At 39.4% G+C, this 17,712-nt stretch overlaps 1 protein-coding gene across 1 annotated transcript; it reads right to left on the bottom strand.

Annotated features, from left to right (window-relative positions):
• Positions 1–5,196: 5,196 nt before the first annotated feature.
• On the bottom strand, positions 5,197–17,710 carry SKA3 (spindle and kinetochore associated complex subunit 3). The gene is made up of 9 exons (XM_061133006.1): positions 17,513–17,710; positions 16,356–16,420; positions 16,080–16,245; positions 13,878–14,277; positions 11,419–11,501; positions 9,364–9,449; positions 8,018–8,200; positions 6,522–6,649; positions 5,197–6,238 (listed from the first exon to the last, which is right to left on the bottom strand). Exons 1-8 carry the CDS (start codon positions 17,613–17,615, stop codon positions 6,524–6,526), a joined length of 1,212 nt encoding a protein of 403 aa, XP_060988989.1. The 5' UTR covers positions 17,616–17,710; the 3' UTR covers positions 5,197–6,238; positions 6,522–6,523.
• Positions 17,711–17,712: the final 2 nt, after the last annotated feature.

Here is a 17,712-nt window from a genome sequence, read left to right as displayed (position 1 = left end):
ATATATATTACTAGTGAAGTAAGATTGTAGTAATTTGATCTTATACAGACAAACCTTGGAAACCTAACACTTGTGGGATCGGGGTCAGTCAGCCAGCAGGTGACAGTCGTGGGCCTGGAGCCCAGACCTAGGGCTTCTTCTCCACTAAAGTTTGCCCCCAACCCCTCAGTCCTTTATAGAAAGGACTATAAAGACCAGCTAGGCTTGAGCTGAGTCATGAAATTAACTTAAACCTGATATTTTGGAGAAGAGGAACCATGATTAATTACCATCCTGTTTGTGGAGAAGATACAATGTACTCTGCAGATCAAGACAGGAAGTCAATATGGGACTTCCCAAGCCAACAGTGTGAACTCCTCCAGTGGGGCTTTCCTGTAATTATTCCAGGTTACTCTCCCACTGGCTGAAAATAAAGTGGTTTATTTGCTTTGTTCCAACATGGATTTTTTTTTTTTTTTTAGGTAAAATTTGTACATAACAATATATTAGTTTCAGGTATACAGCATAATTCATACACTACAAACGGATGACAAGTCTAGTTACCATGTATTGACCCGCTTTACCGTTTCTGCCCACCCCTCACCATTGATGACCAATCTGCTCTCTGTATCTACGAGTTGGGTCTTGTTGGGTATTCTTAGACTACATATAAGTGAGAGCATGTGGTATTTCTCTAATTTCACTCAGCATAAGCCATCCATGTTGTTGCTAATGGCAAGACTTCATTTTTTGGCTGACTAATATTCCATTGCATGTATGTGTGTGTGTTTGCATGTATGTGTGTGTGTGTAAGTGTATCTGTTGCACATTTTTTCATCCGTCCACCTACCAATGGACACTTAGTTATTTCCATACCATGGGTATTGTATCAATAAATAATGCTGTAGTGAACAGGTGGGTGCAGATAGCTTTTCTTCACACACTTGCCAACACTTATCTCTTGTCTTTTTGATGGTAACCATGCTGACAGGTGATTGTTAATCTCTGTGGGTTTGATTTGTATTTCCCTGATTAGCACTGTTGAGCACCATTCCATGTATCTGTTGGCTACCTGTGTGTCCCAACATGGAATTTTTCCTTTAAAGGTTGTGATCTTCCACCAAAAGTACAGTTAAACAATACCTAGTGAATTTATCATTGAATATAATGCTAAGACTCAAAAGACTTGTACTTAGTCCTTATTTACCTCTGGCTGTCCAAGTATGGCTTTGAGGTAGTAACTGAGCTATCTCATGGTCCCTGTGACAGCACCATGCTCGGCCTTCAGAGTCCTGACTACCTCATGCTCTTGTGGTTTCCCATCGTGGGGTGAACTAGAGAACGCTCATTGCCTGTGATACCTTTTCAGTTTTCTCACAGGGTTTAGGAGCTTGCCAGGGCTTTTTCAATGGCTCAGTGGGTGAAGAATCTGCCTGCCAATGCAGGAGATGCTTGTTGGATTCCAAGATCCTCTGGAGAAGGAACTGGCCACCCACTCCAGTGTTCTTGCTTGAAGAATCCCATGGACAGAGGAGCCTGGCAGGGGGAATCCATGGGTCATACAGAGTTGGACACGGCTGAGTGACTAAAGCAAGCAAGTACAGGAGCTTGGCATCTTCAGTTCCGTACCTCAGTAGGGAGTCAGTGCTAAGTTTATACTTATATTTTCATGCTCATAATGGTCACTGGCTGAGGTAATGTTTCAGATATCAACTCTGTGTTTGTGCCTATAGGGGTAGCTGTGAAGGGGAAAGCAGTTAAAACTGTTAGGCAAACTCTGTTACTCTTAAATAGAGCTGAACTCAGCCTGTTTCTATCACAAATTCCAAACTTAGTTTTAGTGTGACCAAGCAGTTATAATATGAATGCTGAGTGGTGCCCAATCTCATTTCACCTTCAGCACTGAGGTGTAGGCAGTGGCTATATCTTCACTTCAGCTGAAATGGAGGCCTGCTTTAAATAACAGCTCTCAATGTGGGCTGTGAAGCGAGGAGGCCAACAATGGATGACTGGAAACATGTTTCCAGAAATAGTGTGTTGTTGTCTTCAGCTCCCTGCAGGCTGGCGTCCACCCAGCTCCACCGGTCCTGCTCTGGCAGTGAAGCTGTTGTCTGTGAAGACTCTGCTAAGGGACGTCATCTGGAGCATGTGGACCTGGTTCAGTCTTTGTACAAACCAAAATGCCTCTTTAGAAGAAATAATATGGTCATGGCTTCCGGTTTTAGTATCAGAGCAGCCAATGAGGTCTTGTGTGTCCTTGTGTGTACTTTATTGCTTAGATTGTTTAGTTGCTCAGTCGTGTCCGATTCTTTGTGACCCCGTGGACTGTAGCCCTCCAGGCTCCTCTGTCTGTGGAATTTCCCAGGCAAGAATACTGGGAGTGGGTTGCCATTTCCTTCTCCAGGGGATTTTCTTGACCCATGGATCAAACCAGGGTCTCCTGTACTGGCAGGTGGGTTCTTTTACCGCTGAACCACTGGGGAAGCACCATTGCTTCAACAGGTTGTTCTTAAAAATTTCTGTAGTTTCTTGGAATCTGTAATGGAACAACCTTGAAGGAAGTCTATTCTGCTAGGATTAATCATGAACTAGCTAGGCAACTATTTTATGAGGACAGTTATTGATTCCGACCCCCAAATGACCCCTAGGAGGAATAAGCTAAAACCGATCCCTGGTGGCTTAGATGGTAAACAATCTGCCTGCAATGCAGGAGACCTGGGTTTGGAAGATCCCCTGGAGGACCAAATGGCAACTCACTCCACTATTTTTGTCTGGAGAATTCCATGGACAGAGGAGTCTGGCGGGCTATAGTCTATGGGATCATAAAGAGTCAGATGTGACCGAGGAACTAACACATACATACAAAAAGCAATTTTAATACTAAATACCAAAATAATTTTAATAAGAAAAACCTAAAAAGAAAAAGAAAAACCTGCCAGCCTGGGAATGTGAGGAGTTCATTGTATAAGGGTGTCCTAGTCACATGTCCACCTCACTGCATTGTTGGGAAGAGCCAGGGAAAGGGGCCTAGAGGGCCTGGTAGAGAGCGACTGTTCAGTAAATAGCTGTTTTAAACGCAAGATAAAAGGTGTTTGTAGCTCCTCCCTTGCTTCATGCCCTCAGTTGTCAGAATGTCCTACTCCACAGGCTCGCAGGCCAGCCCAGCTATAACCAACTCCTGAGACAGTGTCATGGATAGGATAAAATTAAAACAATTTAAACTGAATCCAAAGAACCATCTGAGGCACTTTCAAAATCTGCATACATTATTGAAAGCTGTCAGAAATTTTAATTATTACCAACTCTTTGCATACTTCCAGGGAAAAAGTATGTGGAATGAATGCTTATTACACACCAGGTACCCTGGGCCTGGGGTGCAGAAAAACCTGACATGCAGGTCCTTCCTCAGAAAGCCTTTGGTGACAGAGGGTATAAGTGCTCATGATCACAGGTGGATAGGAAGGGGGTGAGAGAGAAAGGTTATGCTGAAGATGGCAGGTGAGGTTGTTCAGCACCCACAGGGCTTGCGTTTAGGTTCCCAGTAGATTAAGGGTGTGGTGTCAACAAAGGCATTGAAGCATCAGGTGCTTTCCCGGAGTCTGGCTGGAGATGAAGGTGAGGAGGTTGGAGCATGGTGGAGAATGGAGGGGAAGGGGTACACCCCAGGTGCAGTCAGCAAGGCCTGGGGAGGGAAATGGGACATGGAAAGAAAAGTCCATCATTAAGGCCTTAGCATTCTCATGGGCCAAATGGAAATGCTAGCACCTATTCGCTAGGGGTTACTTTTAAAAAATTCAAAGGGTTGATGAATTTAATGAATGTACCACGCCTAGCCCAGTTAGGACCTTCCAGGCTGGCAGGTGCCAGTGTAACAGTGAACACGGGAGCCAGTGAGCTCCTTGTCCCCACTGAGCTTTGGTCTGGTGGGGCAAGGAACATTCTGTCACAGATTCTACCAAGTTCTATAAAGGATGAGAATGGGGTGCTGACTGGGAAAATGGTTAAAATCTTTGATAGAATGACTTTTAATCTGAGACCTGAAGCAGATAAGCCAACACTGGTAAGAGTTTCATGTAACAAGGAAACGGAGGTGCAGGGTGGGGGTGGAAGATGGATTTATGAACCACTTACCTGAGGAGGTGGAGTCACAAGTCTTCTGTGGGAGCTTTAGCAGCAGCCCCTCCTCAGGTGGACTCACCCCTTGCAGCTCTGGGTGTTCATCTCGGCACACCCAGAAAAGCATGCTGCTCTTCTGGCAAGTTCCCCAGAGGCCCAGAACTGGCTCTTAGATATCATGTCAGTCATGTGCCAGCCCTGACCTGTGTGGTCAGGGACTGTGGCCCTGCTTGTTAGACCTTTGCAAGAGGAGATGGAGAGTGACCGAGGGTCAGGCCACACACGGGCAGTCGTGGAGGCCACTGTGGGACCTTGGGTTCATCTTAGGAGCAATGGGAAAACACTGAAGGGTCATGTTTGAAGCCTGATAAGCCAGAAGTAGCCTAGTTCTAAGGAACAGAAATTAGGATCTCAGGAGGAGAGTGGTGAGAGCCAGGGAAAGAAAAATTCCAGACAAGCTCAATTTGCAAGGCCCTTACAAGACAAGTGGGGACAACCCAGGCCACTGGAAGTGTTTCATATAATGTTTTTTTTTTTTTTTTTTCATATAATGTTTTTTATGTCCCATCTCCAACATTCCTGTTTCACTCACACCCCCTCTGGTTGCCACACCATTTCTTCTCTCCCTTCTTGAATAAAACTCATGAAAAGAACCATCTCAGTTCACTGTCTTTGCTTCCTCACCTCCAACCTCTCTACCCAACTCCAGACACTCATCCTGAGCACTCTGTGAGAATTCATCAATGCTGTCAGTAACAGTGACTTTAACAAGTTCAGTGGTAATTCTGTCTTTTTTTACTTGGATTCTCAACAATACTGACAGAATTGATCACTCTCCTTGAAATACTTTATTCCTGTTTCCCTGGCTGCCTCTCCATCTCTTTTGCTAGATTTTTCTGCCTCTTTCCATCTTCTAAAATGAGAACTCCAGGATTCAGTCCTTAGGTACGTTGTGAATATACTCACTCCTCCTTAAGCAATCTTATCCACTCTGTGGACTTAAAAACACTGCCACAGTAAACAGTGTACAAAAGGTTGATACAGTTCGGGAGTTAGCCTCATATACTATAAGATTGACCAGAACTTACCTTGAAAAGCAAGATTAAGTATCTTGAATTTAACATTTTATTTAGCAAAATTTAAATTATAACTACTCAGTAGTTCCTAGAACAAAGAATAAGTTGTTCTTCAGTGACAATTTTCTGACGAAATGAAGAGACACAATGTGACGCGTCTTCCCATTTGACTTTCAAGGCACAACCATAAAAGAGGATAATCTTTGCTGAATCAGCTTGACTTCAATCATAATGCTCTTGAACTCCATGGACAGGGTAGCCTGGTGCTCTCAAGAGACAGGTCCACAGGCACAGCTGACAGTCCAGAGAGGAGCACCCACTCAGGAGAATGCCGAGCAGCTTCCAGAGGGTGAAGCTCGGGCTCTGCTGGGTGCTAAGCTAGATGGAGGTCTGGGGAGGTTGCAATCATGTACTGGGAAGAGCTGACTTGAGAGGATGAAACTGACAATTTAGAGGAAAACACCCATCCTGACACGACAGCAGGTGAGTGTCTTAATGATCCAAATGTTAGACACCCCCCTTCAGTATAGCTACCTAGGCCTATAAATTCCTTTATTCCTACATCAGTTTAGGCTGTCTTTTGTAAATCACAGTGTCTGAAAGAACATTGTTAAAATAAAAGATGTAGAAGACTTGGGACAGTCATGAGGAGACAGTGGGCAGAGCTAACCCCAAGGAAGAAGTCCAGCTCTAACAACAACTGTCCAGCCCCGAGAAGACTGAAGGTGGCCTCATTTGAGTGGCAAACAGTAATGTTTAAATTTCAAAAATTATTTATCCTGCTTCCTAATATTACTTAAACCACGCAGTTCCATGAGGCAGGGTAAACTTGAAATCAGTGAAATAGTAATGATCTTTCAAAACTGAGCAGCTGAACTGCACAGGTTAGATTAAATCAAACTTAATAAAAAGCACTTTATGCTATTAGTCTCCATACTCATCTTTAACATGAATTGGTTTTTCAAAAGGGGGATGACGTAGGGATGTTGAAAACAAAGTGAGACCAGATTTGCATTCATCTCATTCTGTTCAGTTTCCATAATGGAAGGATGGATCCACTATCATTTCTGTAGGAAGATACAATAAAAAAAAAAAATCAGTTGGATATAACCAGTAGCCTTCAACAAGGCAAATGACACGACACTGAAGACCTCTGTTTTCACACTCAGAATACAATTGGGAATGAACTCCCAGCGACATCGTCCAGGGGGCTAGTGTGGGAGCTGGAGACATAGGGATCACGAACTCTAGGTTGTGTCCTAAGCTGCAAGTGTCAACTCCAGATGTTTACTCACCATCCCAATGTGAACTTTTCAATGTTCTCCTCAGATAACATGGGAACATACTCACCTTCACCAGTTTTCTTTGTTGCTGGCATCTTGCACATTCTGTCCACGATGAGGAAGGAACATTTTGCTGGGTGGCACCGCTCTAACTGCTACTGGAGATGCTAGGTTTGAGTTGTATTTTGATAAAATCTAAAAGAAAGCAAACTCCTTTTACCATGTCATACAAACAACATAAATCTGAAGCCTTTATAAAACAGTCAGTAAAGGTCAAGGAAAATGTGAAAATAGGGGTTATTTGAAGCAGAATGTTTAGCAGCATAGACAATTCCACAGCACAGAAGAGATGGAGACATTAGAGGGTGAGCTTGGGCATACAGGCTGGAACGCTTCTGAATGTACCACAGGTCAAAGGAAGCAAGCACCAGGGCAGCCCCAAGAGCAAATCAAGCCTTACAAAGATGCTCAAAGGAAAGATCAGCAGATGCTGATAAAGATAGATAAAGATGCTCAAAGGAAAAATTATACAAAGAAGAACCTAAAGTATCAACTATGATTTTTCATAAAGAGCTGATAATGTTAAATACAACATTTCCCTCCTTTAACACAGAAATAGAGAGAAGGCACTATGGCAAAGTGGAGACTGTATGACGCTATAGACAGGAAATGCTCCTTCCTCAACTTATTATAATGCCAGGAAAGCAAATGCTTTACTGATATCTTTGCATGAGTCCCTTCCAATGGCATTTGGGTATTTCCCCAAGTATTCTCCTTCTCCATAAGCTAGAAAGGTTTCTAGAATGGTTATTAAGAATTCTATTTGCCTAAGCAATAACTGCTGAACACTAATCTTTATTAAGCAGGGATGCTCAAAGAATCAGAGAGGTTACTTGGTGGAGAAAGTAGTTGTTATAAACCAGCCCAACAGACTGCTGGTAAATTATGTTGTACTAAAGAATCAGATAAAAAAATAAAAAACAAAACAAATAAAGAATCAGATATTCTATGGGACTTCCCTGGCGGTCCATTGGTTAGGACTTAGCACTTCCACTGCTGGAGCTTGGGTTCAATCCCTGCTCAGGGAACTAAGATTCTGCAAGCCATGTGGAGGTCACAAAAAAAAGAATCAGATATTCTAACATATTTAAACAAGTGCTTCTCAAACTGAGGTCCAAGACATCTGGACATCTCAAGTTCCTGATTCAAGTTATTCAGAGTTCTCCAACAATGGAGAACCAAAGGGTAAATGACATTTCTGATCTTGCCAGAAACCTCAGAGGAGACATGGTTACCAAGGTGATCACATTTGAACAATCATTAGAAAATATTTTAAGAATACATTTAAGAACATTAAGGAGAAAATGCCTTATGAGGGCACAAAAGTATGGTGACATTACAGCTCAGCTCTGAAGAGCCTTAGCCAGCTTAGATGGGCTTAACAGGCCAGAATTAAGATTTAGATCCACACCAGCACATTAGCCTGATAAATAATACAGTTTATATCCATTTCAGGTGTTTTTGCAGGAAAAATAAACCAAAACAGTAGCCTAGAAAAATAACCTGACGAATATCTTCTGGAATCACAGTAACTTCTGGAGGTGTAGGTGTTTTGAGCAGATTCTCGTAAGAAGAAATTGTAGGAGAAGAGGGATCTGCAAAATTCTCAAAGCACTCGTCTGAATTTGAAACTAATGATGTACTTTCTTTCGTTTCTAAGTCATTCGATGAACTGTTTGTGGAAACCTATTGAATAAAAAGAAATCATTAAATTATGGGGGTATAAAGTAATATAGTGATAAAAACTGTTCATAGATTGTTAGCTCTGTTGGGATCTCTAAGGAAGCCCAAAGTGACCCCCTCTTCCCTGACTGAGAACTAAATACAATCAAGGACACAAAGAAAGGGCATGGGGAGGACAGAGTGCCATGTTCATTACTCAGGGCTGAGGGAGGATTGCATGTGCAGTCTAAGCAGACTGGCTGGTTGAGCCCCAGATTTAGATGGATTCACCACCTAGACTCGGGCAACTCTATACTGGCCAGGCCAGAGTCGTAGCGATGATGAGCTCTGCCAGGGAGGTAGTGGCCCATTCCCACTGACCTGGCCTGTCTCCCCAGGGGCAGAGGGAACACTGAGGGGGTGCCTTCCACATGGCCAGGAACACAGAGGATTACCACAAGGCACATGGTGCAATTATACATTAATAAAATTTAAAAAAACTGAAAGTGAGTGCCTCAGCTGCACTAGACACATTTCATGTGCTCAGTAGTTGACTCCCAGCTGGAGAGCACACAGTATAGACCATTTTCATCACTGCTGGAGGATCCGCTGACAGCCCCCTCTACCAGACTGGTTTTCTAAGTGTGTGTAACTTGACCCAGGGATGAGATTTTGCGTATGTAGTACATTTGTTCACTGGGAAAATTTTGGAATAAAAGGTACAAGAATCACCCATTTTGGTGTTTCTATCCAGTCTTCTTCCTTAAAATATATGTGTGTGTACGTGTGTACATACACATACATATCACTGTCCACATTGTTAAATTTTTCTTGAAGACATTCTATGTTCTTATCTGTTTTTCAAAAACATGCTTGCCACATGACACTGGATCTAATGGATTTCCTTAATGTGCTTTTTTCCCCTTTATCATTTGACATTTGTTCCCATGTTCTGCTCTTATGAATAATGCTATTACTTTACTGTTATAAATCTCTGCCCCAATATGCCTGAGAATAAATTCTGGTTAAAGGGTGTGAAAAAAATGGAAAGCTCTGGATACATGCTGCCAAATGATCCTCTGGAAATACTAAATACACTCCCTAAGGCTACTGCAGCCTATGTATTCTAAACAGACTGACTGAGTCTGGAAATAAGTGTGTCTGATTCACTAGGGATGGATGTTTACCATAGCTGTGCTGCTCTTTGTAGAAGGGACTTTCAAACCAGGAGTGCAGAATGTAGGTGCCAAGGGAGAATGTGTGTGCTCAGCATCTAGAAGACACAAGGGCATGAAAATACAGATCTAAAAGACTTTAACTTTTATAAAATTTGTCAGTATCAACTGTACACTTTATTTTTAATAACTTAAAATATTCTAACTTTAGTGTGTACTTGACTGGAAAAAAAACTGTCATGTTCACAATCTAATTATCATTCAAAGTTCAAAGTGTTAGTCGCTCAGTCGTGTCCAACTCTTTGCGACCCCATGGACTGTAGCCCGTCAGGCTCCTCTGTCCATGGAATTCTCCAGGCAAGAATACTGGAGTGGATTGCCACGCCCTCCTCCAGGGGATCTTCCTGACCCAGGGATCAAACCCATGTCTCCTGAATTACAAGCAGATTCTTTACCATCTGAGTCACCAGGGATTAGCACTAATAAAAGCTTAGCAAGGTTGCAAGGTGCAAGTGTAATACACAAAAATGAACAGTTCTAGTATAAGCTCTACAAACAATAAAAGCTATGTTTGAAAAAGAATATATTTTACAATAGCAACAAAACTATACCTACATATAAATTTATTAAAAACTGTGTAAGACCTTTATGGGAAAATCAAATTTCTGCAGATGAAACAGGAGGAGGAAGAGGTCAGGAAGGTCACTTGCCTTCCAAGATATTAGGGCTTACTCTAAAGCTATAGTAAGTAACTACAAGTTACTTGATTAGTCAGGGATGGAAAAACAGCCATTGGAACAAAAAAGAGATCCTAGAAGCCATGCATAAAGAGAGATTTGCTGTCTGTAACAAAGTGTGAAAGAAACCTTAAATATTAGAGAGAAAAGTAAATATGTTAGCAAAATGATTATACAGGCAAAATTTTACCTAGTCTAATCATCAAATGCTAGAAAAGATGGGAGACACAGGAATTCAAACAATGTTGGAGAGAGTAAACCAGAACAGCCACTCTATAGTATCATTTTAACATTTTCTAGACTAAGTAAGTGATTCCCAGGTAGCTCAGTGGTAAAGAATCTGGCTGCCAATGCAGGAGATGCAGGTTTGATCCCTGGGTCAGGAAGATCCCACAGAGGAGGAAATGGCAACCCACTCCAGTATTCTTGCCTAGAAAATCCTATGGACAGAGGAGCCTGGTGGGCTACAGTCCATGGGGTCACAAAGAGTTGGACATGACTTAATGACTAAACAACAACTATCCCTTAAGAAACAAATAAAATATGGCTCTATTAACAAGCTTACACTTAACCAACATGCTCTGTAAGTTGAGCTCAGTTTACTATGAGTCAGTTGTATTTTTTCAAACTTGTTTATGCCATCAGTACTTGTTAATTTAGTAAGAAGTCAGTGAAATTAGCACAGAAAGAGAACTTTTCTGAAAATATGTCCAAAACTTTAAAGACTTGACAGGATAGTTACCTTAAAAAGTTTCCCAATAAATTTGGTATAGATTAGATGATTATATATAATTATTCAAAATCATAAAACTCTAGGATTTTCAATTTTATATTTACATAAAAGCCAATGTTTTCATGTTTGCTGGGACAAATGTGAAAACACTAGATGAAAATATTTTTCTACTATTAAAAAAATCCAAAATCTGAAATGATAGCTGATGTATTCTGGGTGTGGTTTATGTAAGAAAGATAATCTAGAACTCTAATCAATCAGCTGAAGCTAAATTCAAACAAAAAATACTATTGGCTCTATATTAAAGATTGGTGAGTGAATATTTATATTTTAAGTTAAAATGTTAACAAACAAGCTCAAAAATACTGAATACAATCAGGAAGAGTGTGAAAAACAGAAAACTGTATTTCTCTTGTATGAAATCATACTGAACCTGAATGGAATGGTACTTTATATAATGGTACTTTATATAATTCAGTATTATGAACCGAGAAGATGCAGAAGGCTATTAGAATGTCTTAGGTGATAGCACCATTTATTGTACAAAGATAGTCTGGAAAGAGTATGGCTGAGAAATAACCTGAAATTCATACTTACCATTTTTTCCCAACGGCTGGGTTATGAGGCCAGGAGTGGCAAAGACATTATCACTGGGCACTGGTTCTGTTTCTATGGTATCACTGGTATGATTCATAGGGAAATATTAGAATTAAAAAAAGTTAATATTAAATCTCTGGAAAATTATTTAACCTTATTATATATCATTAAGTCTGGACATTCAATTATGTTTTATGGAAGATAAATTCCATGGAAATCTTTTTTCTTTTCTTTTTTAAAATGTATATCCATAGCTCAAAAAAGGTTAAGAACTATTTTGTATTGGCAGCTTTGACTTAAAAGTGTTTAAAAATCTTTGACTTAGGGAATTTCCTGGTGGTCCAGTGGTTGGGATTCTGCTTTTTCCACTGCAGGGGGCGCAAGTAAGGGAAGTAGGATCCTGCATGCCACACAGTCCAAAAAAAACACAAATAACTGACTTCAAGGAAAGCTGTGAGTTCAACTCCTTGGTTCAAATATAGAAACTGTTAGCTCTTGGTTTCAAAATCATAAAGTGGAGTTTTATACCAGTATACAGAGATTATGAACATTGTTTAGACTAAGACTGACCCTGCCATCTTATTAAAATTGTTCTAGCCAATTACCCAGATGTCTGAAATATAGTTATAAAAAAGAACATCACTGAATACAATAAAATAGTTCAATTAACAAACTGTCCTACTGTAATTTACTGAATAATCTTTACTTGAAAAACATCTTCAGTATATATTAAATTCTTAGGTAAATTAGAGGCTGTTTCTGGGCTATTCTGTTTCTGCAATAGGTCCATTCTGTCACAATTTGATACTGTTTTACTTATTGTAGCTTTATATATTTTAATAACTAGTAAGTTAAATCCCCTCATTACTGTTATTTTTCATTATTTTCTTAGTTATCCTTACTTTTTATTATTCCAAATCATTTGAATAGTTTTCTCACACATCCCTCATGCTCCACCTTAGAGGAAAAAAAAAAAAACCTAAGGTTTTATTTTAATTACATGATATCCATAAATTAACTTGATATGATTAAACATCTTAGTAATATTCAGTCATTCTGCGCAGGAACATGGTATACTTTTTCATTCTAATTTTCAAAAATGTTCAGTGGTTTTATTCACATAGGTCTTTCACATACAACTGCAGGAGTATTTTACTTTTTTGTTGAGAATTTTAATGACTTTTCCCCTGTATTTACCAACTAGTTACAATAAAATATAGGAAAGCATATTATCTTAAGTAGTTATCTCATACTTATATAAAATAAGTCTTACATAAGCTTCTACAAATTTTAGCTGTGCCTTTCTCAAGTTGCCCAGGTATAAAACATGGCCTAGAAATACATCACGGTAATCTTTATTTCTGTTTTGTATCTCATTACATTGGTTACAACATCAAGAACAATGTTAAAAAAAAAAAAAACAAAATAAAACCAATGATGTTTAATAATGATGACAGCTTCACTATTAAGTCAGATATTCACATTATTACATTAATGAAGTATCCTTCTACTGAGAGTTAACCAAACAATTTAAATGAAGAACAGGTGTCTAATTTCATAAAATTCTTGACATCCATTGAAATTATCCTATTTTTTTTTGAATCATAGGAAACTTGTATTTTATGAGTTTCCAAATACTCCCGTCTCTTTTCTCCAATTGTTTTTTTCTGACACTTTAAGTTGAATGTTTATTTTCCTTTTTTAATAACTACAGTTCTTAAAGATATGCATTTAAGAGTGGTACTTTGATATGTGGTATTTTCATTTTAACATTAATTACCACTTCCATACAGATCACTCCCGTATCTCTTCAGTATAGCATGGAATTCATCACTGGGCTTCAAATTCGTATTTCAATATCTAAGCGTAAGAGTACCTCAAAACCAACATATAAAGAAACTCAACACCTTTACCTCCAAACTGTGCTCAGTCATGGCTGACTCTACAACTTCATGGACTGTAGCCTGCCAGGCTCCTCTGCCCATGGAATTTTCTAGGCAAGAACACTGGAGTGGGTTGCCATTTTTCTCCAGGGACCCCCAAGCTGCAGGTATTCTTTTAGTTCCTGAATGTCATCTCAGGCAACAAATCAGAAATCTGTGCTCTATCCTAGATCCTCTTTTCTTCCCAAGTTTCCATATGGAAACAATCCCCCCCACTTCTTTTTTTTTTTTTAGTAATTTTAGTTTTTATTTCATCCCCCCTTCTCTATCCCATCAAATACCAAGTGTTTTCAGACTATTATTCAAAATCTTCTATATCTTCTAAACCAAGGAAACTAATAGCTCACACTTTACTGATGGGATTGGTGATTCAGAGAAGTTTGACATATGAAGTACCCGGAAACCTTTGAAAGAAAGGTATTGTCTGAGAGAGATTTCTTCTAGGGGGAAAAAAATCAATAAATACAAAAGATTTAGAAAGTTAGATAAAATATTCCTTTTAAGAAAGCTGCTTACCTGTTAGTTTTCACATTTTTAAGTCCAATTGTGTAATCGTCATTTAAACACATAGTATATTCAGAGATACCAAAGTGTTCTAATTTAGGAGTTACACACTCAAAATCATCCATCTTTAGTGCACATTTTGGAGTTTTTACTAGTGAGTATTTGGAAAACGGAGTTAAAATTTTTGGTTCTTCCTTCTGGTTGTTTACTGCTTGGGGAGGGTTTGGTAGAACTTGGGATACGATGTACCGCTCAAGTCCAAAATCAGAAAGTTGTGGACTACGCGGTGACTTCTCAGAAACAGAAGTGCTTGCAGCAGCAGAATCCAACAAATTATCTTTCACGTCAGGCTTCACAGGACGTTCACATTCACTGGACTCTGGTTTAGAATCAGTGACTTCTTGCTCATCCACTGAGAGGAAAAATCAAGGTCATGTTCTGGTCAAATATCAAACTAGAAAATGTCATATACTACAACCACATGAAACAGCTCCATCTGAAATGTCCTGTCAGCAAAAGCTCTCTCCTTATTTTCTAAGGAGGAAATATTCTTGTTTTTTAATTTCAATTGCACCTTTCACTTTCTGATATGTACTGCTTATATCCCCATATTTCATCTTAAGGATACATCAGAGGAGGGAAGTAAACTGTTCAAAGATGAAAAATCAGTACCCACAAATAAAACTGCAATTTCTTAACACTAGCCCTACAGATCCCTGTCAGAATCTTTTGGGCTCAAAGGCAGAGAAAAGGGGTAAGTTTAGGCTGTACATTTACTTGACCAACAGATCCAACAGATTGAGGGAAGTGAAGAGGCACACACTTTTTCTTTGAAGACATTACTTTCCTTGTTTTAACTGGCAGCTGAAATGAACTAGGATAGGATATTGTCTGTGTGCATGATAAGCCACGACACATTAAATCTGAAGGATGCACCATTAAAAAAAATAGGTTATAAAAACTTTGATTTCCTGGCTTTTGGCCCTTGAAGAGCTGCTGATTCAGAATTGTGTTTTGGCATTGTGCTTTCTGTTAATTCTGAGAAACTCAGAAGAACTACCAGAAAAACTACTGTTGAATTGATTACAATGCTGTTACTGATGAGTTTAATAAAATAAAGTCATCACCATTATTACTACCTCTTAGGGAGGTACTTATTAGCAGCTCTATTTCACTAATGAGTAAAAGTAATTTAGAGAAATTACTATTACATGTAATGGTAACTAGTGGAACCAGTTTCTGAGTAACCAAAGTCAACTCGTTCACACCAAAGTCAACTGAATTCTTTCCCTTATACCATGCAGACTGTTTAACTTACCTTTCATATATCTCAATATGTACATATTTGTTGAATCTAATTAATGTTTTATTTACACACAAAGATCATTTTCATAACAGAAATGAAGACACTGAAGCATACTGAAATTAGTTCCTCACAGGTATGGCTATAACACTAACAACAATAGTTAACACTGGATGATTAGGATACAAGGTCCTGTTCTAAACAAATTTTGTCTCATTTAATTCTTACACAACCTCAGAGATGCATATTATTAAATATCTCTACTTTATAGGACTTCCCTGGTGGTCCCGTAGTCAGAACTCAGCAATTGCAGGGCTGTGGCCCTGGTGAGGTCAGAAAAAAAAAATCTCTACTTTAGAGATGACAAATTGAGGTACAAAGTAACTGGTCAAAGATGAATATAACTAGTAAGTAGTGAAATTAGATTTGAACTCAGGCAGTTTGACTCTAAATTCTAAACCACCATGCTCTCCTACCCGTCATCAGCATTTTATAACTAAAAAGGACTTTATGAATTTACATAGCCCAGATTTTCTCATTCTATGGAGGAAGAAACTGAGAACGAGAAAGTGAAATAGCATGGCTTAAGGGTGGTCTCTCAGCTACTTATTGTCAAAACTGACCAACAACCAGCTATCCTTAAGTCACGTAGATTTATCTTGTACCCTTCTTTCATCCAGCACTGTATTGGTTCTCATCTAGCATTTGTAAAGGAGAGCAAGAACTGCCTTCACACTGCACTACCCATCAGCACTGCATCCAGAACACAGGGATTGCTGAATAAACGATCAAATGTCTATCACATAATGGCAGAATCAGAACTAGAAATGATGGCCAACCCTATAGTAGTCTTAATCATGCTGCTTTCTTTAATACTAAAACAAATGCTATAAAAGGCTAGTTATTCACACCTGAATTTTTCTTGGCACGTGGAGTATATCCATACTTCTGGAAAACCTCTTTTATTTTCATGATATCCATTGAATTCTTTTTCATCAATATTTTTGTTGCTTTTATGAAACCAATGTTTTCTTGACTTTCCAAGTTTGCTTTATCAAGAAGAATATTGACATCATCCTTTCATGAAGAAACAAAGTACATTTTAATTTAATGTTTGCCTAAGTCTATTTATAATTTTGTAAAAATTACCACATAAAAATGATAAATTAATATTGTAGGAGTGATACCTTTAGAATTCGTACTTCTGAGTTAAGGTCATGTAGAACTCTCATTGGACAATCTTCAAAGTCTTCTACGAATGTTGAATGGAAAAAGTATAACAAGGAAATGGAGGAAAAAATAGAAAATGTAAGTTTTTTAGAATTATAAAATCTTTATATAGAAAAGTAAAGAAATATACAGTTTGATGAACTTTCAAAGTGAACATATCTACATTGATAAGCAGGTAAAGCTTTATGGAAAGCAATTCTGCTGTATGTTAAAAATCCAAAACCATTCATACAATTGTGTCTTATAGCATTATCTCAACCATGTAAACAAAGTCAAGCATAACAAAGCAACAGCGAAAAGTAAGAATGGTAGAAAAGCTATTGAAAATTAATAGCGGTGTCTTCTGGTGGTGGAGTTACAGGAAAGATTTTCTTCTTTCTACTTTCCCATTACTTCAAACTTTTTGCCGTGCTTATATATTGTTTTCACAGTCACAAGCATAAATGGTTTGAAATGGCTGAAAAACTATCGACAACATTATTAAAGTAAAAGGAATCTGTGTCTACAGGGTGCAATATTTTAAGGCATATTACAATTACGGCACAAACAATAATCTCAAAATCTGAATTACTCTTCCAACAACTTAAAAAAAAAAACCTAATACAAACGTCAGTGGTGGAGAATTCTGCTTTATTAGAAAGCAGTGTTGAGTACTAGCGTTTCTGCAGGCAATACGTATTGCTGGGGGAAATACAGATACTACGACTGTCGGCTATTTTAGTTCAGTTCAGTTCAATCACTCAGTCATGTCCGACTCTTTGCGACCCCACGGACTGTAGCCTACCAGGCTCCTCCATCCATGGGATTTTCCAGGTAATAGTACTGGAGTGGGTTGCCATTTCCTTCTCCAGGGGATCTTCCCGACCCAGGGATCGAACCCGGGTCTCCCACATGGTAGACAAACGCTTTATCATCTGAGCCACCAGAGAAGTCCTATTTGGGTGAGATCAAAGTCACTCCACGTGTCAAGAACAGTGCGGAGAAGCTGCTATGAAACGATACGTTTCCTCTTTTGGTCGTGTTTTTATTAACACACTCTGTGGACTTGAAGCCCGCCCCCGCCCCCCGGGATGGCACCTCACAACCTTCACCGTCCCTCCCGCGGCTCACTCACCGCTGTCCTCTCCGTCCAGCGCTCGCTGCAGCCGGGCCGTCTCGCTGTCCAGGGTGACGGCCAGAGACCGCAGCTTCCCGCAAAAGCCTCGGATCGGATCCATAGGAGAGGCCAGCTCCCTGCCTCAGAGCCCGCGGCCGTTTGAATCCCGGCACCTGAAGCGCCATTGGTTCTCGTAGCCGCGAACGTCCTTTCTCGCG

The sequence above is a fragment of the Dama dama genome, chromosome 30 (assembly GCF_033118175.1).
Source record: "Dama dama isolate Ldn47 chromosome 30, ASM3311817v1, whole genome shotgun sequence".
NCBI classification, from domain to species: Eukaryota; Metazoa; Chordata; class Mammalia; order Artiodactyla; family Cervidae; genus Dama; species Dama dama.
Note: the sequence above shows the minus strand (reverse complement) of the source record. Positions and strands in the feature narration are given on the sequence as shown.

Excerpts from the sequence above, each read along its gene's own strand:
- SKA3 (XM_061133006.1), bottom strand. The coding sequence starts at position 17,615 with ATGGATCCGATCCGAGGCTTTTGCGGGAAGCTGCGGTCTCTGGCCGTC. Across the intron at positions 14,278-16,079 it reads ACGTGCCAAGAAAAATTCAG|TGGATGAGCAAGAAGTCACT; the intron begins GTGTGAATAACT and ends TTTTCCTCTCAG. Across the intron at positions 9,450-11,418 it reads CCAGCCGTTGGGAAAAAATG|ATGCTGAGCACACACATTCT; the intron begins GTAAGTATGAAT and ends TGTGTCTTCTAG.